This window comes from Ailuropoda melanoleuca, chromosome 4 (assembly GCF_002007445.2).
Source record: "Ailuropoda melanoleuca isolate Jingjing chromosome 4, ASM200744v2, whole genome shotgun sequence".
Classification (NCBI taxonomy): domain Eukaryota; kingdom Metazoa; phylum Chordata; class Mammalia; order Carnivora; family Ursidae; genus Ailuropoda; species Ailuropoda melanoleuca.
The window spans coordinates 96,836,898-96,863,640 of record NC_048221.1 but is presented as its reverse complement, the minus strand read 5'-3'; the positions used below and the strand labels follow the sequence as shown (position 1 = coordinate 96,863,640).

Here is a 26,743-nt window from a genome sequence, read left to right as displayed (position 1 = left end):
GTCAGTACTACTGCCCAAAGTCTTCCCTCCCAGAGTCTCAGTCCATCAGTAAAATGAAAATAATAACAGGTGTGTGGTGAGAACCTTGTGAAATTACTTGTACAAAGCATCTGGAATCCAGTAGGTACCTGGTATGTGCTAGTCCCCTCCCCTCTTCCTACGGAGGAAAATACTCAATTAAGGGAAGAGTTTCCTCTCCAAGACTTAGAGTTGCCAGTGTCCATGAGAGCTGGGGAGGCCTCAGAGGTGAGAACCTGGCCCCCATCTCACTGTAGAGATGAGGAAAACATACAGAGACAAGCCACAGGTAGCCCAGTGTTGCACCAGTGATCATCAAGGCCCTCAAAGCCCACCCCGTGACCTCCCAGCCATGCCCCATTAGTCCCTTTACGCTGCCCTTGGAATTGCTACTCAGGGAGGCTAGACTGCCAGCTTTCACAGATGGCCTCTTCCACGTTTGTAGGGGCATTTGCTCTGTATTAATGCCAGCCTTCCAGCGGAGTTGGCTTGGACGGCCTTCCTCACTCTATCACCTCCTAATTGACTTCAAGAGGCAAACCAGACGTGGAGCTCCCAGAAGCTGGATCGACCGGGCTGTGCTTTTAGTCCATTAGCCCTTCAGCTGACAAAGAGCTTTGTAAACTTCTGTATGTGTAAAGCTGCCTGGGATGGGGGTAGGGAGAATCAGGGAGGTGAAACTGTCAGGGAGAAACACAGCAGATGATAGATTCTCCTGAGACATATTGAGTAAAGAGTACCAGCTGCCCCTGGGCTCAGAAGTATCCATCATGTGACAAGGTCTTTTCCCAGATACTGCCTGGCAGGGGAGTATAGGTATTTCATGGAATCCTACACATACGGTCCAGTCCCTTCTTTTCAGATATGAGAAACTGAGGTCTAGCAAGAGGAAGAGACTTGTTCAAGGTCACATAGGAAATTTGGAGAGACAGAATAGCAGAGGCAGATCCAAGCATGAATCTGCATCTGCCTCTCACTTGCTGTGTTATAACTCTCCTGCCCAATGTGGTTGTGTGTTTATCCCTTTCCCCCAGTAATTATGTGGGGTTTTACTACATACCCATAGTATAACATAGTGAGGCTATGTTGTACAGATTCAAATAATTTATAACTGTCTGGTGGCTTTATAGAGACTCTTGATTGTCAATGTTGGACATTATGATATTAGATATTCCTAATTTTGCCTTATTGTCTATTTGTCTGAGGTTAACATAGTGCCTCTTGCTTGGAATGTTTTCTTCTGTCCTTTTACTTTCAGTCTTTCTGTGTCCTTATGTTTTATGTGTATCTTTTATAAAGAGCATTTAGCTGGATTCATTGTTGTTTTTTTTAAAATGTAATCTTACCATCCCAGCTTTTTAACCAATGAATTTAGTCTCTTTACATTTATCATGATCGTTGACATATTTTGATTTCTTTCTACCTTTTTATTTTCCTAGAACATTTATTATATATATTTTTTGTTTTTACAAATGAATGTATATAACACATGCATAAGTAATGGGACATATTAATAATCGAACATGAGAATCTAGCTCTCATCTTGTGCACTAGAGCATTACTAAGCCACAGAAACCCTCTCTACTTCTGTCCCCTAGGCGGTCTATATGCATTCCTAAACAACAGATTGCTTAGTTTTGCTTGATTTTCACCTATACAGAAATAGTGTCCTACACTTTGTCTCTGAGATTCATCTGTTATTGTTTGTAGCTGTGCCTCTGTAGTTTTAACTGCTGCATATTATTCCATGTGTAAGTAGTCCGTAATTTTTTTATCCATTCTCTTGTCACTCTGGAGGTTACTCATGTTTTGCAGCTGTAAACATTTTTATGTATGATTCCTGAGTTCCAAGTAGAAGGGTCTCTCTAGGGCACATTTCTTAAAGTAAAATTAACCTGGGTTGGGACATTATCTTTGTAAGATAATGTCTATAAGATAATTGTTTTCAAAAGTGAGTGTACCAACCTATACACCCACCAGCAGTGAATAAGAGTTCCTGCTGTTCCACGTCCTTGTTAACACTTGGTGTTGTCAGACTTCTTTATTTTTGCCTCCAATGTGAAATGCCATCTTGTTGTGGTCTTAATTTGCATTTCCCTGAGGAAGAAGATAGTTGTTTTGAGAGGAGGGAGTGATCAGCTGCGGAGAATGCTATTTCCAGCTGCCATTGTTTAATGGGTCACGCCTCTCCAACGTGTCTGCAGCTTCATATGAGACAATGTCTGCACTCAACGGCATGGATCTTGAGTAATATCTAGTCAGCCCCCTCACAGGCCAGTGAGAGAGGGGAGAGCTAGGAAGAGGGGCAGGTTCATAGGACTACCACATGTAGGGTGACCAGCCATTCTGATTTGCCTGGAACTGACGGGTTTCCTAGGATGCAAGACTTTCTGTTTTAAAACCAGAAAAATCCCAGGCAAACCAGGACGAGCTTCTCACCTCTACACATATTGAGGTCCTCCAACCCTAGTAGTCCTAAAACATTTTATTCCGTGCAAGGAGCCTAATTCTCATGCATACACACACCCAAAACAGGCCTGGCAGACGGCAGCAGATAGACTACAATCTGAAGCCGCCTTCTCACCTAAAAACACTCCCCCAAGGGATCATCCCTGTTCTTAGTGAATAAGGTGAGTGAAAGAATTTCATTTCTCACTTTAAAAGAAAAATCTGGATCACATTGCATTTTATGGTGTTTTTCCAAAAATCCCTATTTCCCTAGGCTGGGGAAATGGGATGTCTCCAAAAAAAAAAAATGTCAAAAATGATACAAGCCCTGGGGCTGATCTGCTGGGAAAATCAGCCACATGCAATAGAACCACATTACGTGGACATGTAGTCCAAGCTCTGCTTCCGCCTCCAGACCTGGGTATGCCCAGGAGCTCCTGGTGGATGCCTGCGTCTCAAAGTGGACTTAATAGGGCTTTTGCTGGAGGTGGAGTTTCAGGGAACGGAGACCACAGGGACCCTCCAATGTCAGTTTGTCTCCCTCACAGCAAGTTCCGCCAGCACTAGTCCACATTTGTCTCAATGGTTTCTTGCCTTGCAGATCTGCTTGGTGCCTCTTGTGAGCTGGGCCGGCATTTAGCAGGAGCGCATGGGTACAGTATTTTGATACTTCCCTCCATTTGGTAAATAGTGTTAACATGATAAATGGTTTAAAAAATAATAATTAATTAGTAGTATAAGTTCTAATATGTGTGGTCTATCCCACACACTGTACGTGCCCTGTAATTCCAAGATGCTTTTTCTTTGGGCAGAGCGCAGACTGGGGCGGGGCCACAGCAGGCATCCTTCATTTACGTCAGGCATTGTGAAGTTGCCTTCAGGTTAAAGCCCTTGGGCGGGAAAGGGTTTGAACTTATTCTGTCATTGCCTCACTCTGCCTGGCATAAAATGGTCCTTCGGGTGGGTTTGGGAGCCTTGCTTTACTTGGCCTTGTCTCTTGGTCCTATATGAGCCTGTGGAAAAGGAATCTGCCCAGAATCCCATTAGATGACCAGAAGAGTGAGTGTCTCAGTAGTGGCAGGGGATCCCCTTCTCTGTCCTCTGACTTCACGGGTGGTCTCCAGACCCAGGAGCCTGTGTCAGCCCGCCCTCCCCAAAGACTGACGGCTCCCTCCTCCCAGACCCGTTCAGTGGGCGTCCACCTGACTCAGGGCAAGGCGAGCCCCCGGAGCACCCTCACCCGTAAGCAACCACCACCTTATCCTTCTGTCCCTCTTGGTTCTTTCTCTCTCTTTGGCCTTCCTCCCATTCAGTAACTGGGCTCACTCCCGTCGCTGCCTTTCTGGCCAGCAGCAACATCACGTGCAGCCCCTGGTCACACACACCCTCTTGGCCGTGGTCAGGCAGAAGATGCAGACACCAGGCCTGGTGACCAACCTCAGCCAGTCACCACCCTTCTCACCTGCCTTCTCCTCCTCAAATAAAGTCACCCTCCGAGACTCCCCTGGGAGCTTGCATACACGGGGTTGGAGGGGCTGTCTGTGTGAGCCTGGGACACCTCAGCCGTCGGTCAGGGGCGTCCGGGAGCAGGGCGGCCCTGCGGTTGCGAGCCGCGGGTGGAAGTGAAGCGACAGGCAGCAGCTCGTCTGCATGGTGATTGTGGACAGTGACACTCAGTGACAGCCCTTGAACAACGGCCGGAGTCTCAGCGGTTTTGAATGCCAGCAGCTAGTGAAGCTTTCTCTGTGAATGTAGTGAGGTTTTTTTTTTTCATTTAAAGGCCTGCCGTCTATGCTGAAATGATGCCCTTACGTCTTTCTGTTATTAGAATATAATGTGCTGAATATAGTAACGATGACAGTAGTCACTAGCTTAGCTTCATCTCCTTTGCTCTAGCTTAGGTTAGCTTCCCTTAGGTTAGTATCTGTAATGTCCTTACTAGATACAATAAGAGACTGAAAACAAAACAAAAACCTACATCAGTCCCCAAGTTTTGTTTAAACTTTTTCCATGAAATGGAGAAGTCTGTGGGCCACTGGAGGACTTGGGCAAAAGTGTCCTAAAGTTGACCTCACCCTGCTAAGCCATCTTCAGGGCACCGGCGGGGCACCCGGCACGTAGAAGCTTCGGTGTCCCCTCGGGGCGGGCGTGTCCACGCCCCTGACATCCACACGGTGGAGGAGGGTGCATCCACCTTTCGGCTTCTCGGAGTCCGATGCCAGGAGGCCCTGTTCAGCGAGCAGCCCTCCTGTGCCCCACCTGATGACGTGACCTGCAGCCTGTTGACTGGGTAGCACTCGCCTCCAGTCCGCCTAGCAGCTTGTTTCTCCCAGAAAATCGCTTACAAATGCTCTCCTGAGAGCACGGTTAGGCTGCCCATGCCTCTGAGGCTGTGCATGCTGACAAATGAAGTGCCTGGGCCCCAAAGCCTGGGGCCAGTCCCCGCACTGGAGAGAGCTCCCCAAGGTGAATGTCCCTTGGGGGTCCCTGCAGCCAGCCAGCCAGCTGTCCCCAGAGACACCTCTGTGTACCACAGACACCAATTTTCTTTCAAACTGCAGCAAAGGTCACTGGCAAATCTGTCTCTGGGGAGGAATTTGGATGACTGCCCTACATTAGACTTAAATTAGGATTGACACTTTTTTTTTTAAAAGATCTTATTTATTTATTTGTCAGAGAGAGAGAGAAAGCACAAACAGGGGGAGCGGCAGGCAGAGAGAGAAGCAGGCTCCCCACTGAGCAAGAAGCCTGATGTGGGACTCGATCCCAGGGTGCTGGGACCATGATCTGAGCTGAAGGCAGGCACTTTAACTGACTGAGCCACCCAGGAGTCCCAGGATTGACACGTTTTTAAGCAGGTGACTTTGGGTTCCCTGTCTTAGAGCGCTGTTTTCTTCACATGCAGGTGGGGCCACCTGGCTCAGGTGCCTGAAATTCATGGCCCAGGCCCTCCCTCTGAATTTCTGGGATAGGGCCCAGGAATCCGTTTTTTTAAAAATATGCCCATGGCGATAGATTTCACAATCTGAGGACAGTGGCCATAGATATGGAAGAGAGCAAATGGGTTTTCACATAGTGGGAAAAACCTCTAGTCTTTCTCCTTCTAGACCCAGGAAGCCACCTTCTTTCTTATCTTTAAAAATGATTTTTGTTGTTATTGTCCGATTGGCACCAAAACAGGTTTTCACCCAAGGACTGTACTCAGAGTCTCTCATAAACCTGGTCATCCTAGTCCGTTCGGGCTTCTGCAACAGAATGCCACACACTGGGGGGCTGAACAATGAACATTTGTTTCTCACAGTTCTAAAGGCTGGGGAGTCCAAGATCAAGGTGCCAGCGATTGAGCTCCTGGTGAGAACCTTCATCCTGATTTGCGGCAGGCTGCCGCCTTGCTGTATCCGCACATGGTGGAGACAGAGAGCTCATGTCTCTTGCATCTCTTCTTATAAGGTCTCTAATCCTGTCATGAGGGCTCCACCCCCATCATCTAATGACCTCCCAAAGGCCCCACCTCCTAGGACCATTGAGGGTGAGGGTTTTAACAGGTGAACTGGGGAGACACGAACATTCAGTGCATAGGAGGGGTCTTCCTGGAGAGTCATAGTGGAAAGCAAAGAGGTTTTGAGGTTGGATCCTTGCTGGTCCTCTTCTCACTCCTGATTTTCTGGGACTGGAGAGAGAGGAAAGCAAGGAGTGCTTCCTCCACCCACCTGCCCGTGGTTCCCCCAGATGGACAGTGGTACCCTCCAGGTTCTGCTTTTTCACTGACACATTCAGCAGAACACAAGCACCACCTGTGACCAGGCCAGCCGGGAGGGGTTAGGTGAATGGCGTCCCAGTGAGGAAGGACGCGGGATGGGATAGACATGAGGGTGCTAAAGAGTCTCTTCACCCTCCAAGGCTTCACTTACTCCCCTAATCTGCCGTACCCTGGGGCCTCTTGGGACCCCATTTCCACAGCGTGAAGGCAGAATAGTAAAGTGGAAAAAGAGAAAAAAAAAAGAGAAAAAGATCGATTAAAATCCTAGCTCACACCACGTGTTAGTACTGTGACATCAGTCAATGTCAAACTTAATTGCAAACCTGAAGCGATAAAACCCCACCCAAACAGTATTGGTGTGGGCATTAAACAGGGTAATGCGGGATAAGTTGCTGGCTTGCAGCTGGGGCTAAATCAAGGGTAGCTCAGAAAGTGTTCAGCAAGGCATTGCTCTCAACGTCTTCCAGTCTCCAAGGCCTATCCCCAGCCTCAGCATTCCTACCTCATATTCTTACATGTTCTCCCCTCACACACCTGGCATCTCCCAGGAATGCTAGTGAAAGTCAGGCCAAGTGTGGCTGTCTTCATTCGTGTGTCACCATATTCACTCATGCCACCAGCAACCTTCCAGCACGTCCCTTATTGAAGTCATGAGCTACCTTCCTGTGGCTGCTCCCCTCAGGTCTCTGATCCTTCCCTGCACCTTTGACTCAGCAGATGACTTATGTCAATCTCATCAAGAAGACAGAAACTGGACCCTTCCTTCTTCCCTTCCCTCTCTCCCCTCTCCACTTGATCCCTCGTCCTGCTAAAGAGTTCGTGCTTAATCTGGTAGGCAGCCAGAAGCCTGAACAAGGAGGCCATTTGTCTCCATGATCAGAGCTGGGTTTTGCATACTTACTCTGTGGTTGATAATTTAGGGAGTGCCGAAGAAAGATATTGTTCCTGCTTTCAGGGAGGTTACAGATAACTCGGAAAATAAAGCTCACATGCATGAAAGAATGGTGCGAGGCATCAAGTAATCAAAAACGAAGTCATCGCTAAGCAGCGTGGGAGATCGGAGGAATGGGAGGGGTGACAAAGACCAGAGAAGCTCCCAGCTTCCTAGTAGCACAGATAAGACCAATGAAGGCCCAGGCTGCACTGCTTCCCCCGGCGATGGTGGTAACTCAGACCCATCTCCTCGCAGTACAATGGAGAAGGGGTTGGCAGATTTTAAGAGGCCAGGTAGTAAATATTTCAGGCTTTGCAGGACCTAGGGTCTCTGCCACACCTCTTCCCCTCGGCTACTGTGGTGCAAAAGCAGTTGCTGACATACTTAAATGAATGGGCATGGCTGTGTTCCAAGAAAATGTTATTTATGGTCCCTGAAATTTGAATTTCATATAATTTTCACATGACATGAAATAATCTCCTTTTGATTTTTTTTAACCATTTATAAACTTAAAAATGATTCTTAGCTCACAAACCCTAGGCAAACAGGTGGTGACCTGACTTGATCTGTGGGGAGTAGCTTGCAGCCCCCGCCATGGAGGGCTAACGCATGGGGCCCGTGGCGTCAGGGGCCCCAGGTCCACGTTCGACCATTCCTCCCTACGACCACTCCTCCCCAGATGCCCAGCTATGCAGGGGCTGCTACTTTTTTCTCTGTGTCTCAGCTTCCTTGCCTGCAGAGTAGCGATAAAGCTAGGAGCATCCGTCTCCTCTGGCCACTGTGAGGATTAAACGAGCAGGAAATCTGGAACTTCCCCGAGACACAGAGTGCAGAGCACAAGTGTGGTTGGAAAAAACTTGAGACTCAGAGTCGTGAGATTTAGGGTCTAGTTTGAGGTCTGCTGCGCGATCTTTAGAGGGAAGTTCCTTAGTTTTAAGGAGAGTGGAATGATTTTACTCACTCTGCAGGGAGATTGGTTGGGCGGGCAGGTGAGATGATAGGAGGTAGGGGGAGAAAATGACAAAATAAATATGGCTTCACTTGGAAAAGGTAACGAGGCTTTGTATCCCCCAGTACCCAGATCTCAGTTTCTGATTTTGTTCTCCAGCAAAGGGAACCAACATACACACATACATACACAAACTAATGATGTTGGAAGTCAAGAGACATGGGGGGCAAACAGAAGAGCTCCCAATGGCTGAAGCTGGGGCAATTAGAACAAAAAAATAAAGTATTATTGGATTATAACTCAAAGTATAGAATACATATACATGGGTCCATATTGACATAAAGGATTGAATAAATAAGTAAATGAGGAAGAAAAGACAAATATTCTATTTGTCCCATATTATCCTGTGCAGAAAATTCCAAATAACTTATGTAGCTACTCCACTGTCAAGGAGGGGAGCTTAACCCCCTACTCCCTAAGTGTGGGCTGTGCCTGGTGACTTGCTTCCGAAGGGCACAGTGTGGAAAGCGGCGGGGAGTAGCTGTAGGGTGGATAAACCTGACGAATGCCGCCTCAGTCAGGGGACCCAAGTCAACATCTACAGCGAGAAGCCATGTTGAGAGCGTGTACCCTCGATCTTATGTGATGAGAATGGCACCATCCTTTCACCCAAGGCCATGCTGAGCTCCACAACGTAGAACCCATGAGCCGCTTACTTAAACTCTGTCAGGGTGAACCGCCTTGCACAGCTCCAGGGGGTGCTGTTCACACAACTGTCTCTGCGAATGCTGTCCCGGGGCTATTCCGAGTGCCAGGGCACAGAAGTGCTCTGCGATCTTCCTGCCTGAGTGTTATCATCTGTAAAACAAAGACAACTGTTGGGAGGCATGAATGGGACAATATGCATAAAGCATTGAGAACAGTGTCCGGCATCCAGCAAACACTGTCTCCACGTGCGGGGTTAGGGTTGGGATTACTGTTGTTGTTGCCATTATCATTATTATTATTATCTGGAGGCCTGTCCATACTAGGTATTTATTTGGCCCCTGTAAGTACTGAAAGGGGCTATTTAGTTACACATACACTTCTCATGCCAAGTTCTACCTGGGCCCCCTCTGAACAAGGATTATCACATGTTGGAAAACCATTTTAACCAAGATGCCATCTCTCCTGAGCCCCTATCTTTCCCAAACACAGTGAGTGCCTGGGCCTGAGGGACTGGGCAGGAGGCTGGGCTTGGGGACATCCTTCTCCCACGGCACCCCGCTCCCCTCTGCGCCCCCCCTACCCCCCACTGACTCCCACCTCCACCCCTTCTGTCTGCAGACCACAGCCTGACTGTGTCCGCCCTCTCCATCCAAGCTGCGCCTCCTGACGGCTGACTGTGTGTCAGCGGGCCGGGCCACTGGTCAAACGCTAGTTTAGATGTTGCCGTGAAGGTGTTTTGAAGATGTAATTAGCATGTACAAGTGGACTTGAAGCAAAGCAGATTAACCCCGCACGATGTGGGTGAGCTTCAACCGTGGGGGGAGGCCTTCAGAGCAAGAACCGAGGTTTTCTGCAGAGGGAGCAATTCTGTTTCAAGCCTGCGGCATCGACTCTGCATTTCCAGCTGGCAGGCCTGCCTGACACACTTCACACTCACCAGCCCTCCCCACTGGGTGAGCCAATTCCTTCAAACAAAGCCCTCTGCACAAGCGTGCGCGCGCGCGCACACACACACACACACACACACACACACGCCGGGGTGCTGTTTCTCTGGACAGCCCAGACTGATACAGCCCTCTGACCCAGCCTCACCCTGTCTCGCCCAGATGAAAGTGCAGCCTCTCACCTGAGCCCCAGGCTGGCATGTCCAGTACCCCATCCCCCCACAAATTACAGCTGGATCCCCTCCCATCTTGCTTAACCCCTTCAGTGACTTACCTTGGCACTTCAAGTGCAGGCCCAGCGCCCTACAGCCTGGCTCTGCCTCTGTCTCACAGCCTTCTCCTGGCTCCTCAAGCGTGCGCAGTTCTTCCGGACTCAGGGGCTTGTGCCTGCTCTTGGCTCTGCGTGGGCCCTCCACCCCGCACCCTTAGGTGGCTGCCTCACCCCTCGGGTCACCTCATCAGAGAGTCCTCTGAGTGCCTCGTATTCGCCATTGCCATCCCCACTGGTTCCTTTATGCACGTAACACATTCATGGTTTTATATTTACTTGTTGGTATATTCATCATCTGTCTTCCCCACTATAAGCTTCTCAAGGGCAGGGACCATGTCTTTTTCATTCACCACGTATCCCTAGATTCTAGCACAAAGCGGGGAGTTCACTAACAATCGGACTGCTAATGAATGGAGCCCAGCCACAAGTACACAGCTCCTTCTTTCACACGTTCCTCCCCCATAACTGAAGGTGCTACTCAACCCAGGGCTGGTCTCCCACCTGAACAGGGGACTTTGTTAACAATATACACACAACCCTTATAAAGCCCAAGTTGGCATCATCCAGCACCTAAGCAGATCAAGTTCAGGAAGCCCCGTTTAATAGATAAAAGTAATAAAAATAGGAACTCTATTAAAAAGTAGCCAAGGGGCCCCTGGGTGGCTCAGTCGTTAAGCGTCTGCTTTCAGCTCAGGGCCTGATCCCAGGGTCCTGGGATCGAGCCCCGCATCGGGCTCCCTGCTCAGTGGGGAGCCTGCTTCTTCCTCTCCCACTCCCCCTGCTTGTGTTCCCTCTCTTGCTGGCTGTCTCTCTCTCTGTCAAATAAATAAATAAAATCTGTAAAAAAAAAAAAAAAAGACTCTTAAAAAAAAAAAGTAGCCAAAACGGCTGTCCACAGCAGTAACCCCAAACAATTCTTTGTCTTTTCTGACCTGCTCTCATACCCCATTGCTGGCCCCCTCTGGCCCTCCCCAGCGGGAGCCTCCTTCCCACATCCAGCCCATACAGACTTTCTGTCTCTATTCCACAGATCAGCCCAGCTTTTATTCCAGCAATAAAGATCCCCCCTCTTTTTTTTTTGTAAGAGGAAAAGACTACATAAAGATGGTGCAGAATTTTTACTAGATTCTCTTTGGCCAGTTTGGAGAGCCTTGAAAATCTGTCAATACTCACATGTTAAAAATGTTTGTCTTCTCACATACAACTCACAGCAGACTTCAAATTGATTAATGTAGTCTCCTTGACTATTTCTTGTGAGACACATAAATTGTGTTGCTCAATTTGCTAATGGAAACTATAAGCTGACGGCCTGCGTGGCTCCGGCGTAGTGGTGGTCTATTGTCTGTGCTAAGAAACTGTTGGCTGCAGAACAGAAAGTAGGGTGTTTGTCTTTCCCACATATTTCAGCCAACTGGGAGCCTCTTTGGGCTCGGGGTTCAAGGCAGAAAAAGGCAGTGGAAATGCAAGAATGAATTCAGATTGTAAACTGGAAGCTAAGACTTGGGCCACATTCCACGTCACCCAGGTAGACGAAATGGAATGCTGGGTCTGATGTTTTTAAGCTAAGCTATTTTTCAATAAATCACCTTCCATTATGAAACACTGTGGATAATTTTTGTGCTTGATGTATGTGTTATTCATTCTTAGAAAACTGTGGTTTCCCTGCTCTGAGTGACATTTATCCATTCTTTTTCTGAGCTCATCTGAGCAGAAAGAGAAAAAAAACGCAAAGGACTGAAATGGGAGAAGGGCAGATCTGTTTTCTATTCCCATTTCAACCCTGAGTGACTTGAACAAGGCAATTACCTTCCCTGTGCCTTAATTTTTCAATTTAAAATGGGGTTAGCAATATCTGTCTCTTACCCAAGTCCCAGAGGTGGTGACACGAAGTCAAATCCACTTTGCAGAAACACCTTTACAATGAAACTGCTGCACCCAGAAAACGTGAAACTTCTTCCTCTTTTACAAGCCAATAGCTATTTACATGGTACCACGCTTGGTGCTAGATTTCATCAGAAGATTTCACACAAAGAAAAGGAAAATGGCCACTAACTGGCCATCTGTTAGGAGGTGTTCTTGCTAAGATTTGCCTTGTGAAGAGGAACTACGTTGCAGGCACAGCAAGAGAAGTGGGCACTCAGCACGAGGGCCAAGAGTCTAGGAACTTAGTCTAGACAGGGTAGACAAGCTCTTATGACTCGGATTGTTTTGATTATTTCAAGTGTTCTTCAGATCCACGGACTTGAGGGAGGGTAACCACAAACCAACACCCACATTTCTGGTGCAAATTACTTATATCAGGAAATGTTTACCGATGCCAGTTGGCACCGACAGAAGCAGTTTTTAAACAATGACCCACAAAAAAATAACTATTTTCAATGCTTGGCAGAATGACAAAGCACCAGCATCAGTGCTGCTGCGCGAATCGGAGCCCTCCTCACACAGCATTCGTTGCAGGCTCGGCAGCCAGGACAGCAGCTCATCCCAGATCTGTCCCTGGTGAGTCCTCCAGCAAGAAGGACCCCACGGCCCTGATAGCGAGCCGGCCTCAGGCAGAGCAGAGCACAGTGGAGTTAACTCTCTGGAGGGGTTGAGGGTGGATGAGTTATATCAGCAAAACATTTCTCAGTGCTCACTGATCCTCAGAAAAAACATGTCACAGACAAAATGCAGTCTTGTTCTCAGTGCTGTTGTAATAAACCAAGGAGGCTGGCAAAGCTCATGCTACATTGGTAAACACTGGACCAAGGTGCATCCTGGAAAATGGCATCATGACATGGTAAGGGATTGGCGGGTGAGGTGTGCAGTGTGCAATGAATGCAAGCGTAGAAAATGCATGGGGCTTTACTGCGGTGTTAAGGGAAATGCCAGTAAACCTGAAAGAAAAGCCGATTGGTCCAGTGCAGGTTGCAGTTTGGCGCCACCTCGTGGTGGTTGTCTTCTCAGACGTAGCGTCTGGGCCGTGTAGTTCTGGGGTTTCCAGAACTACCGTAGGGATTGCAGGAATATCTACACGATCTGATGGCATCTGCCAGACTGAGAAGATTGACCAGGGAACAGAGTAGAGACTCAGGACTCCATGTCTGTCTCCCTGCGTCCTGAGACAGAGTCTCCCTCTCCACCACATTCCCCATCCCACCGAAGCAAGAACCTTCACCCACCAAGGGAACTCTGTGGCCACCAGGATCTCTAACCCGCCCCCTTGGCCTCACTCTGAAAATCAGTCCTCCTCCTTCATTTCCTCAAAGCCGCACTGACACGGAGCTGTTGGGTGGGCCATATTTTACAGAACATTAGAGGAGTGATTACAGTAATCAGAGATTACAACAGAGGACAGGATTGTACTTTCCTGAATTTACAGCTACCCTACTCTTTGCAATCTCATTAGCAGTTCTCCCACGGGCAAGTTCTTGCTCCTGGTGCCTTTCACAAGTCCTTGCTTCCGATCCTGGGGTTCAGGAATGCTTGCTCCCGCTCACCTGCACTCTCTCTGCCGCATGCTTCCTCTCCCGTCTTTCTCTTGCTTGTTCCTTGTAGTTTTGATATTCTCCCCCCTCCACAGTTTTAGTATTTTTCTCCCTACCTCAAATTAAGCTTCTGGCCTATCTTTTCTTGTCCCCAAACACAATAAAGTCCTTAGCCAAACCAAGGGCCATCTGATTTATTCTCTTCTCTCAGCATTGGGAAGTGTGCAGAAGCTTTGGAATTCAGGGTTTATGTTTTTCTTTAAGATAGAAGCCAGTGAAAATTTCAGGTAGGAGTATTATCTTCCCTTCTCTACCCCATTCCCATTCTGCCCCTGAGCAAACTGGAAGGAGGAGGGGTGTGGGTAAGGGAGCTGTTGGAGTCCATTGTTTACTTATCTCTTGTTAGAGGATTTCCAAACTCCAGAGCGATTCCTGGCAACACATCCTCTTTTGTTCTCTTGTCTGAGAGAGCTGACCAAGAAAAAATCTGAAACCAGGACATCATGAGAGCAAGGGTACGGATGGGGCCAATGAATTTGCCATGTCATATCTTCTGGAAAGCTGAAAATCTGGCTGCAAATAACTGAAACTATCCCCTGACCGTCTTCTTAAGAAATGTGAAGGTCTGGAGATATTTTATTTTGGAGAACTGAGTAAAATAGTATGAGAGATTACTGTCATGGAGAAAAGATACACTACAAAGCCACAAAAATTGAGAGTGTGGAGATGACACCAGAAAGAGAGAAAGACAGATCAAGGAAACAGAGCAAAATCCCCAAACAGAGCCAAGGAATCACTGAAGAAAGCAATGTGGAGCCTTTTGTCATAATACTTACCAAAATAAATCCCTGATGGACTGAATAGTTACAATGAAAATAATCAAATAAGTGAACTGGAAGAAAGTATGAGTGAATATTTTCATGATTTTGGTATTGGAAAGGCAATTCTAAGTATAATATGATAGAAGCCATAAAGAGTTCTCACAAATTAGTAAGGACCGTATGAATACCCCAGTGTAAAATCAAGCAAATTATACAAGCAGTCAGTTTGGAAAAGAAGAAATGACAGTGACAAAAAGCATAATTATAAAATTTCAATGTATAATGAATCAAGAATATTAAAAGTCAACTCTCATGTTGTCAAAGACTAGAAGACTTACTAATGCCCAGTGCTGCTGGGCAGGGAAAAGGGAAAGCCCAGAGGCCATGGGGGGCGTAAATCGGCAGATATTTTCTGAAAAGTGACAACATATATCAAACCTTTAAGAACACTTAATTCTGGTGAATTAATCCTTGGGAAATAAGAATGAGAGCAAAGGGGCGGGGCACCTGGGTGACACAGCGGTTAAGCGTCTGCCTTCGGCTCAGGGCGTGATCCCGGCGTTATGGGATCGAGCCCCACATCAGGCTCCTCCACTATGAGCCCTGCTTCTTCCTCTCCCACTCCCCCTGCTTGTGTTCCTTCTCTCGCTGGCTGTCTCTGTCTCTATCAAATAAATAAATAAAATCGTTAAAAAAAAAAAAGAATGAGAGCAAAGACATGTATTGAAGATGTTAATTACAGTATTGGTTAAATATCAAAACATAGTAAATAACACAAATGTCCCAATTAGAAGACTGGCTGAATATACATGTACCTCCATAAAACGGGACATCATCACACCCATGAGAAACGTTGTTATAGAAATATATTTATTGACATAAAAAGAGAACTGTGACACAGTGTTACTTTTGAGTTAATATAAAATACACTTATTTATGTATAGATATGAGTGTGCGTGTGCATATAGGTATAGGAAGACGTTAGTCAATTTTATTAAAACTTATTTCAAGGTCATGGAATTATAGGAACTTCTAAAGTTTTTCTTTTTTTTAAGATTTTTTTATTTTCGATGGAGAGAGGGCCTGCGCATGTGATGGGGAGGAGCAGAGGGAGAGAATCGTCAAGCAGACTCCCCACTGAGCGCGGAAGAGCCCCGTGGGCCCACTCCATCTCACAACCCAGGAGATCATGTTTCTCGCCAAAGGCAAGAGTTGGACGCTTACCAACTGAGCCACCCAGGCACCTCCTAAAGGTTTTCTTTTAACCCTTGCCTGTATTTTCAAATCCACAACGAATATATAGTGCTTGCAACAAGGAAACTACTGATTAAAAAATGAAGATGTCGGAAATATTCAGGCCTCCAGGCTCTGTGCCTGCAGGACACGCATTTAGGCAGATGCTAGACACACTCCTCAAGAGTGGTGCTAGACACACCCCTTGCTGGGTGTGGGGATGGAGCAGGTGAGCATTCTAATGTCCTTCCAAGCCTGAGATGCTCTCTTTCTATGAAGCATTTCCTTGGTGCCAGTTCTGCAAGGGTGATTAAAGAGGAACACTGCTGGGCTCTGCCACCAAGGACCATAGCATCTAATGAAGCAGATAAAATATAAAAAGTAGCCTGGAGAGGAACACATCAAAATTCTGACTTGTGTGGTTTGGACAGTGACTGCAGAAGAAATGTGCTTTGTTTCCTGTCTCGTTCACTGGCAGGACCTGAGCGACTGCCTCCAGAAGGCAGGACCACTCGGGGGTAGGAATTTGGTGAACCCAATCTTTCCATGAATTCAGTGAATTCACTTGAGCATCTGCCTTAATTGGTCAAAGCACATCCTAAAAGAGGCTGACTTGGGGGCATTTCTGCCCCGAGTTAATGGCGGGATATAGTCGATGGAGGTTTGATCCTAGCCCCTCTCTGAAGAACAGGGAGAAGGACATGTATCACACGACTGTAACCCAGGGTAGACTGTTCACAAGCAGGGGAGGGTACTTGGGGCTTCATTATCCCCTGCCTTGTCAAACAACACATAGATGGCTTCCTTTGGCCCCTGCCCTCCCCTCCCTTTCATGACCCAACATTTTAGGAATGGAGTCTCCACCCACTGCCCCCACTCCCTCACTCCCCATCAGCGAGCCCACCTGCTCTAGCCTTCACTGACAGCCTGGAAAAAACTGACTCTGCTCTTCACCTCCTATTTCCAAAACCACAGAGCAAGTTCCAGTCCTCATCCCACCCCCTGCCCTCCCAGGCAGGCTCCACCAGCCCCTGGACTCTCCCCTCCCTTCCCTCCCCATCCTTCTCCCCTCCTGCCCTGGGCTCACTCCCACTCTCCTTTCTCCCCAGTATCCCCTCATCTTCTCAGGGTTTGGGGACACCCAAGGGCTCCAAATCTAATCTCCATCCAGGCGTTCTGGTCTAGCTCCAGCCAGATTCAGATGTCCAGCTGCCTGCCTGACGATCAGCATGTCCAAAACGTCAACTTGCCGACCTCCCCGCCGCAAGCCCACTCCTCCTCCACAGTCCCCATACCAGCAACAGTTGGCCTCACTCTCCCTCATTCACCCAGGCCAGAAAGCCGGCAAAAATTGACCCATTGGCCACCAAGCCCACCAGCTTTTCCTTCCAGCCACAGCACCCCTTGGAGCCTTCCCTGACTCCCCATCCTGCCATGCTCTAGCTCAGGCCATTGTCACCTCCAGCCTGGATCCCTGCCCAGCATCCTAAAGGCTGGTGCCTCAGGCCTGATGTGCTTTCATCCAAGCCCTGCCGTGGCCAGAGCACAAGCATCTGATCGTGGCACTCCCTGTTTAGAGCCATTTCATGGTTTCCCATCAGCTTCAGAATACATAATAAACTCTCCAGCCTGTCATAAAATGCCCTTCATGATTTGACCTCTGTCTACCTTTCTGGCCAAGTCTCCTGATGCGTCCTCACAGGGCCACGTTCCATTCAGTCCGAATCACAGCACAGCACCACACTGTGCCAAGATCTCCGTCGGTGCCTGTGCCCTTGCTGTTTTCCCTCCCTGCAGTGCCCACTTCCTGCAGATTTATCAGGGCCTGGCCAAGCACACCTCCTCCAGGAAGCTTCCATGATCAGCTTGGTCGAGAGCCTCACTTCTGCATTCCCATTCCTCTCCATGCACTTAGGAACAAATGCCTACTGTATTCAGGGTAATTTTTTAAATTGTTGATATGTGTATATATTTTTTATATTTCATATATATGTATAAAGGCCTCTGACACCTTGCTCAGTGTCTCCACTCCGCCTAAAGAGGTAACCACCATCCATCACTTCCCACGTCACATTCCTTGGCCCTTCTCTGTGTCCCCCGCAGACTGAGCTTCTGGTGATGAGACCCGAGGCTTGGACCCTTCACACAGGGTCGGGCATGTCGTAGGTGCGGAATAAACACTTGCAGAACTTATGAATTAGTAGATTGTCATTTCCATCTGCCTCCAAGAGGGCTGCGAGGGGCTCTGGGATTTGGTCTAATACCTAGAAGTGAAAGTGAACCAAGAGATATATGGATTTTTCTTTCTTTTACTACAAAGAAACCACACTTATCTGCAAAGAAGACAATTTTTTGGAAGGAAGGAAGAAGTCAACCAGGCACCCAGCACTGTGCTCTGAGAAGCGAGAGCCTGAGGGCTGCTGGAGGAAGGGCAGGAGGGGGGTTACTCAGCTCGTGTCCAACGAGGGGTGGCCCCACAAGTCTGGGATGCAGAGAGGGCTCCGGGGACAGGCGTGCTTCTGGTCACCTCAGGCTTGCTGGACCATCCCAGGAGGCAGACTCAGCGTGTTGCCCGGGACAGAGGATGGAGTAGTGAAAGCTTGAGGAACTGCCTCCGCCCACAGCTGCCAGCAGCAGGAGGCTCCAGGACAATGACTGTCAGCCCCAGCTGCGAGGAGAACCACGTGGGAGCTTCTGAGACTCCGAGGCCCAGGCTGCCCTGAAGGCCAGTCTTCACTCACCAGCTGAGGGTGGGATCCACGCCCTGGAATTTTTCAGCGCTCCCCAGGTGATTTCAAGGTGCAGCCAAGATGGAGAGCTGTGTGCTTCAAACCTGAACTCGTGCATGAACCACCTGGGAGTCTGGTGAAAATACACATTCTGATTTGGCCCATCCGGGGCAGGGGAGGAGAGTCCGTACCTCTCACAAGCCCCAGGTATCGCTGATGGAGCTGGCTTTATGACCAGCGAGGGGCACGTCACAGGGGGTATTCAAGAAGTGGCTGATTACATGGTATGGAAAGCGCGGAGAGGGTTAATGGGTTGGATAAGGGTTAGGATGACATCAGCGCTCATCAGCTTTTCTGTTACAGCTGAAAGCTCCCAGCACCACCACCAAACAGCATCACCCACAGACAGTCACACATAAACCCAGCAAAGCAGAGCTGCTGGTTAGAGTGAAAGCAGGAACCCCAGAGCCCTGCCCTGACCTCAGGGCTCCTAGAGCCTCCATGAAGGGCATTAGCAGATGCACTGGGTACTATTTAATACACCCACGTATCTGATTTCAAATGCTGGGGATTATTTCAGAGACTGGCACTGTTGGTGCTTGAACAACGAGGTGACTCCAGATAGTGAGACATTAGTAAACCTGGATTAGTGAGCATTAAGGCATTAAGGACAGGCGAATCTGCAGGATTGGGGTGACACAGTCTGTATTCAGCAAGTTTATCCTGTAAAATGTGCTGCTTAGAGGAGTGACCAGGAGGGAACAAAGACACAATGTTTGCGTGCAGCTGCCTTCTGAGTACCGGTAAGTCCACCGACAGAATTTAATGATTCGAGTCCATGCACATATCTCATCAAGCAGGAAGGCAGCCAAGCCATCCCTGCTGCCACAGCCCCTTGCTGTCACTCCTGGTCCTCTCTCTGACTCACGCCTGATACATCCCTGACCCCTCTCCTCTTCTCCCAAGGCAGATATTCATTCTGAGAGCCGATAAAACCCGGCCTGGCAGGAACCTAGGGAATATCAGAGTTGAGAGCCAAACAATAGCGTGGAGCCACATGTAATAAGATCACACCAGGTTCCATTGGCCAGCGCTCTAAAACAATGACTTTGGCAAAAAATTATAAAACAGGATTATCTCCAATTAACTACAAGGATATGATAAAATTTCTCCAAGAAAGGGTCAAGATGGGAGAAATGTATTTATTTTCATATTTTCTACTGATGGAGTTTCATTCATTTGACTGAGAGCCATTTAGAAGTTTTGATAACTTAGATATTGTTTAAATTGAGTATTTGCAATTTCTATGTAAAAGGGGTTTTATCCGAGCAAGGTTTAGAGGGATGCATTTAACCTTTAATCCCATCCAAGAATCAAACCTACAGGTGGATTTGGTTTTTTTATGATTTTGGGGAGGGAGGCTGTTGAGAAGTTCCTGGAGGGAGCGGAAGACTGTGCATTTGGAGACCTAAAGACCCCAGCTCTGCTAGAATGTTCTTAATGGATTTTTTAAATTAAGTTTATTGCAATAAAATATATATAACAAAATTTACCAGTATACATTCACGGTATTGTGGCAAACATCACCACAATCCATTTTCAGAACTTTTCCATTATCCCTGATTCTGTACCTGTTATCCCACCCCCTCCTCTCAGCCCCTGACAACCTCTATTTCACTTTCTGTCTTTATGAATTTGCCTATTCTAGATTTTTCATATAAGTGGAATCATACAATATTTTTCCTCCTGTGTCTGGCTTATTCACTTAACATAATGTCTGCAAGGTTCATCCACGTTCATTCCTTTTTATGGCTGAATAATATTCCATCATTAAGTACATACCACATTTGGTTTATCCACTCAAATTCTGAGGGACATTTGGGTTATTTCCACATTTGGGCCATGGTGAATAGCGCTGCTATGAACATCAGTGCACAAGTATTTGAGTTCCCGTTTCCACATCTTCTGGGTATACATCTATCTACAAGTGGAATCGCTGAGTCATATTTCCATGTTGTTCTTCATTATCCCTGTTCTAGAATGGACAAGTTAATGCTCTGCCTGATGATAATACTTTTTAACTGAAATTAAGTCCATACTTTTTGTTGTTTACAAATAAATAAGAAAATTACCTTTCCTTCTTTAAAAATAAGAAAAAGAGCCTGGGGGCTCCTGGGTGGCTCAATCGGTTAAGTGCCTGGCTCTTGATCTCAGCTCAGGTCTTGATCTCAGTGTTGTGAGTTCAAGCCCCGCACTGGACTCCACGCTGGGCATGGAGCTTACTTGGGGGAAAAAAAGGAGTCTGATAAGTTATGTTTACTGATTCAGCTTAGCATTTTCCTAATGGTCTGATCTGATCTGTGATTTTCCAAAGGGCACTGTTTTAAAGTTTAAGTTTTATTTTCTATTCAGGTATGGTGAGGCCAACGGATGAGGATATGATTGCCATTGAAAAGATAATTTATTACTCATAGTTCCCAGGACGAAGGGGCAGGCGTGCCACACAGGGCCACAGGCAGAGAGAGAACATGGGGGGACTTCAGGAAAGACTTTATTGTGTGTTCCAGAGAAGGAATGGGTGAGGCAGGGTAAACAGGCTTAGAATTGGCTAGTTTGAATCATTTCCGTGGGTTCTGCGCCCCTGACTGCCCGAGGTGGCCCTGAGGTGACCATGGCAGCCGGGATAGCATCCCACAGTGCAAGAGCCCTGAGAAAACAGGAGGGTCGGGGGTTGGGCCCTGGGTTGGTTAGTTTGCATATGAAAGTCACACCAGCACGCCTTATCTCTAGCCATCAACTAGCACAAGGAGGGAAGGTCCTTTCCAGGTCAGCAAGGCCCAGGCCTCAAAGCACCAGATACAGAAACTAAAAAATATGGTTAACACACACTTTAGTGAAGTCATAAATCTCAAACAATGGGGTTCCAACAGGCTTGCAGACAATGGACCTGAAACAGTGCTTCTTAGTGCTAACCAAGTGCCAGAATAACTTGGAGAATTTTCTCAACTGTGGTTTCCTGCTTCTACACTCAAGGCCAATTAAATGTGCGTCTCTGAGCACAGATCATTTTAAAAGCTCCCCTGGTGATTCTCATGACTTTGGGCTTGAGAACCGTAGTTTAGGACAGTGTTTCTCAAAGTCTGAACCTGGACCAGCAGCATGGCCTGGGAATTTGTCATAAATGCAGATTCTCAGGGGGCGCCTGGGTGGCTCAGCTGGTTAACCCTCTGACTTTGGCTCAGGTCACGTTCTCAGGGTCCTGGGATGGAGCCCCATGGCAGGCTCCCTGCTCAACGGGAGGTCTTCTTGTCCCTCTCCTTCTGCCTCTTCCCCCTGCTCATGCTCTCTTTCTCTCAAATAAATACATAAAATCTTTTAAAAATAATAAATAAAAAATAAAATAAATGCAGATTCTCAGGCGCGCCCCAGGCCAGCTAAGTGGGAAAGTCGAGGCATGGTCCAGCCCTTTGTGTTAGAACAAGCCCCCCAGGTGATTCCGAAGCCAGCTCAAGTTTGGGAGCCACTGGTCCAGGGTAAGGAGCACAGGTGATGACTGCAAGGTCCTCCCGTCATGCCCCTGACCCCCACGGGGATGCTCTGCGCTCTGAGGCGCTGGCTCACAAAGCTCAGCTGATGTGTTTTGCTCCCCAGCCAAGTGTCGGTCTGCATAATGGACTAGTCTTCCAGGTAGGAGAAGCAGGTGCAGCCTGGAGGTTCCCAGGGTCTCTGTGCCCCCAAATCTCCCAGTGGCCACTACAGCGAGCAGGAGGAGAGGCTGAATCAGGCAAGGAACTCAGCGTGTGCTCACGGCTCTGGTGGCTGGAGAACCCGGGGCCTCCGGAGGAGGTGACAACTGAGAGGCACCCGAACAGCCTGACGGGGCCGGAGCAGCCTGTCTGCACAAAACGGACGTGCCCAGCACCCTACTTGGCCGAATCTGTGGAGGATTCCTTAAGAGCTCCTCGAGTGTCTTCACGTCACAAAGTCTCATACTCAGAGGGGGCTGAAGAAGTAGTACGACTGTGGGGCAAAAAAGCGACTGAAACAGAGTACCGAGAAGGGGGGGGAGTGACGCGAAGAAGTGGGTTTTCCTCATCGGGGAGACAGTCATTTCGGACAATAAGCATCAACAGAGCGGAAGGAAATACCAGAGAAAGAGGTGACTTTCCTCCAGGGACAAAAAGCTGGTTCTGGGGTCACAGTCCCACCGCCTTATCCCAGCTCCTCTTTGCAGCAGCTGTGAATTTGGGAAAGTTAATTTCTGAACTTCCGTTTCCTCATCTACAAAATGGGATTATGATAGTAGCTACCTAATCATTCATTTTCAGGATCAAATAAGAATAATGGAGTTAAGTGCTTGGCTTGGCGTTGTGCCCTTCACTAAATAAAATCTAACTAGTCTTTCTGCTATGAATACCATCATTAATGTTATTATTAGCACAGTAATCTAAAGTGATCTCCCCAAAATAGTAGCTGTTCCCACTATGCTTATTACTATTAGGAGACTGAGCCTCACATCAAGAGAAAAGGGCTACAACTAGCCAGACATGTCAAGGGCTCCCTGAGAAAAATATCCTTTCTCAAAATTCAAAAAAAAATTATTTGAGTGTCCTACTTAGACCCTTGCCTTAAACAGAATAGGGTAAGGTATGCTGTTGTAACAAACCTCAGTGGTTTAACACGGCAAAGGTTTCTTTCCTGCCCATGTTCCAGTCAAACTCAAGTCAGTTGGTATCTGGCCTGCAAGCTGTAACTCAAGAGACCTGGGAAGCTTCCACCTGGAGATAGATTTTTAAGGGCCAGGCTTAGAAGCGGCTTATGCTTTGTGGCTTTCACCCACTGATCCTAGTTCTAAGATAAGTTTAATCTCTCTCCTCCAACCTAATTATTCTTATACCTGTGAATCCACTTGTCATGCAGAATGGATGAGAGCTCACCAACCGTCTGGTGGTTCTCATCTGAATGTACAAGTTGGTCCACACTCCTGCGCCAAAACTGAGCCTAAATGTCATCTGACTGGTATAAACCAAGTGGTACAACCACCTCCAGCACTCTAGAGACTATACTTCTATTAATGCAGCCTCAGGTTGCATTATTTTGGAGGGAGAGTATAAGGAATATTGAACTTACTATCAACTAAAATTGTCATAGGTATATAATGGATTCAGTTCTCTTTCATCAATGTTTGTTGTTCTCTTCAATCTCAACAGGAATCCTTATTATGGAAAGAGTCCACAAGAAAGACATAGGCTGAAGAGATTTTCTTTCTCTAGTTTATCCATTCATGTGTCACCCAACCATTCAGTGCAGGCGGCAAGTCTCCCTGGGCTGTGCCTTACCATCCAAATGCTGAGAAAGGTAGTTGTCAAGCCTTGACCGCCCTCCCATGCTCCTTGTGGCAGGTACCACATCTGCGTGACTGTGCTGATCTACTTCCTCCCCTTGCTGGTGATCGGCTATGCGTACACCGTGGTGGGAATCACACTGTGGGCCAGCGAGATCCCTGGGGACTCATCTGACCGTTACCACGAGCAGGTCTCTGCCAAGCGCAAGGTAAGAGAGCAAGCAGCACCTGACCCACCCTGGCGCAGGCACAAAACATCCCTGGGTCTGTGGAGGGGAGCAGAGGGGATGTGGGGCGGGGGAGGAAAGAGATCTTTCTTCATTGTCTTTGTAACCTGGGCCTCCCTGTACAGGCAGGAGCCACTTCTTTCTTGCCTTGAGAGTACTTGGCAACCTGTCAAGCTGTTAACGTGCACACACACACACACATTTAACTACAAAAGCAGTGAAGAGCTATTAAGCCCTCTTTTATTATTAGAGTTTGGCAAAATAATAGATTCGCTTGATTCAAACATCAAAAAGTATCAAAAGGAACAAAATTAGTGATGGAGAACAGACTAGGGGTTGCCACGGGTTATACTGGGGGGAGAGTCTGCCTAGGAAAGGGTAGCAAGAATAAGTTTCGTTGTGGTGATGGGTCAGGTCTGTGTCCTGATTGTGGTGGGGTTTTCACCATCTATCCATGTGACACAATTTCATAGAACTATACACCAAAAAAGAATGAGTACGTGCCAAAACTGGCAAAATCCAAATACAGCCTGAAATTGAGTTCATAGTGCTGTGCTAGTGTTGATTTCCTCATTAATCACCTATAAGACGAGCTCGCTGGAGGTACCTGGGAACTCTCGGTACTACTGTTGCAAGTCCTTGGGAGTCTTAATTATTTCAAAATTAAAAGTCCAAAGATTAATGGAGTCTTACCATGAAAGGGCTCCGTCCTTTCTAGGTCTTCCATCTACCCGGTTCCCAAATGCACAAGTGTGCACGTGCGCGTGCACACACACACAATGGTAACCACTGTTATTTGTTATTAATCCTTCCAGATATTATATTGCATTTATAAGCCAAATAAATATATATTCTTTTCTTTTTTACACAATAAATACACACTTCTTCCCCTCACTTTTTTTTGCTAAACATTATCCACAGTATCTTCGAAAACCAATATATCAAGAGCTTTCTCATTTTTTTCTCTCTTCGTACTTCTTTACATAGTATTTCATTGTGCGGATGTTGGTTAGATTTTCTCTGAAGATTTCATGGGGATAAAAAGGGATAGGTTACATCATCCACTATTCATAAAAACCTTTTAAATCCCCTTTAACCATCTGGTTCTCCCTAGCTGCAGATGTCCAGATCCCTCCCTTCCCCTTCCTTGCCGAGATACTGCCCTGGCCCTCCGTTCTCCCACCCCCTCCCCCTTTCTGGATCTCTCCCCCTGAACACCCATTCCCCTGGGTCTGTCCTCCCTCGGCTTCTCCAGTCACCACCCAGAAGGATGATGTAACACAGAGGTTCTCAAACACAAGTGTATCTCAGAATCATCCAAAGGGTTTGTCAGATGCAGAATTCTGGGTTTCACCCCCAGCATTTCTGATTCTGTAAGTGTGGGATGAGGTCCCAGAATTCACATTTCTGACAAGTTCCCAAATGATGTTACGAAGCTGGTCCCGGAGCCACACTCTGAGAACTGCTGACATAATCAGAGTCCCTTCGTACCGCATATAAGTGGTCCTTCCTCCTCCTCGAAAGTTATTATCAATACTTCCCAGTCCGTAACGCCCTGTGTGTGGCGAGGGGGTGGGAGAAGAGGGAACGTAACCATGAGAAGAGGTGGATGTGCCGGTGGTCTCAGCTGCCTCACCCTCTTGCCAGGTGGTCAAGATGATGATCGTCGTGGTATGCACCTTTGCCATCTGCTGGCTGCCCTTCCACATCTTCTTCCTCCTGCCCTACATCAACCCTGACCTCTACCTGGAGAAGTTCATTCAGCAGGTCTACCTGGCTATCATGTGGCTGGCCATGAGCTCCACCATGTACAACCCCATCATCTACTGCTGCCTCAACGACAGGTGGGCCCTCATCCCCCACACTCTCTCCAGGGGCAGAAGATCATCTGTCTCTGTTAGTGTCCAACCGAAATGAGCAGAACCTCTGTGAGACAAGAGGGAGTGGTAGGGACTGCAGCAAAAAATGGCCACACTACTCAATCCCTACTAATTTTTGCTGCAGGATTACAAACCCGAAGTGGATTTTTTTTATTTTCCAAGAACCAGAAATCCTTATTTTTGTGTGAGGTCTTCTGACTTTTGAACACTGGCAACTAAGTTAGTGGGGTGGGGTGGGGTGCACATTAAAAAAAACTTCTGACTGATGCACACAAAGAGGTGTGCAAGCTGGATCCAGGTCACAGCCTGTGAGTTTGCTCAGTCTGCCTGATGGATCCACGCACGGGGGGCTGTGCGTGCAGAGGAGAGAGAGGGAGTCAGAGGCACGCACACACGGAGAGGCTGATAGCCCCAGAATACCTTTCTCCACGGGGCATCTTTTCCCTTCACTGGTCTCTCACTTTCCTCTTCCCATCCCAACATACAATCTGGGCAGCTTTCCCCAGTCTCCTCCGGCAGTTCTGGCAGGACAGGGACATGCATCCCTGACTTGGCCACACCGGTCAGGAGAGCTGTCCCCACAGAAGAAGCCAACCTTGGACAAGTAAGAGCCCATCAGGAACAGCGGCCAGCAATGGGGAATTCAGGTCTGTGCGCAGAGTCCCCAAGAGGCAGCTCAGTCTGTCAGCTGGGAAAGGAAGCAGGGCCAGGGTAGGGGGAGGAATAAAATGTTTGTCCCAGTCTTTATAGCTTTTAGTCATCAGCCTGTAGACTGCTTCTGTGAATGAGACACCCAGATGCTGTGAATTTAGTGGCAGCCATTCTCTTGAACATGTCCAAATGCTATCAGTTTAACTCACAGATTCAATCTCCTTCAAAGAGCCTGATGACCAGCCTAAATGCTCTTGGGTTAAATACCCCAGTATGTCTTTAAGTAAAGGCTGATTCTCCCAGTTTATCAAACAGGGAAACTGAGGCACATGGAAGGGATGTGACTGAAGTGAGCCTCG

At 47.7% G+C, this 26,743-nt stretch overlaps 1 protein-coding gene across 1 annotated transcript in view; it reads left to right on the top strand.

Moving 5' to 3' along the window:
- TACR1 (tachykinin receptor 1) overlaps positions 1-26,743 on the top strand; it is a 141,734-nt gene that overhangs the window by 114,269 nt on the left and 722 nt on the right. Inside the window, exons 3-4 of the mRNA XM_034659427.1 lie at positions 23,685-23,835; positions 25,501-25,697. Coding sequence (XP_034515318.1) covers positions 23,685-23,835; positions 25,501-25,697 — 348 coding nt within the window. The remainder of the gene's footprint in view (positions 1-23,684; positions 23,836-25,500; positions 25,698-26,743) is intronic.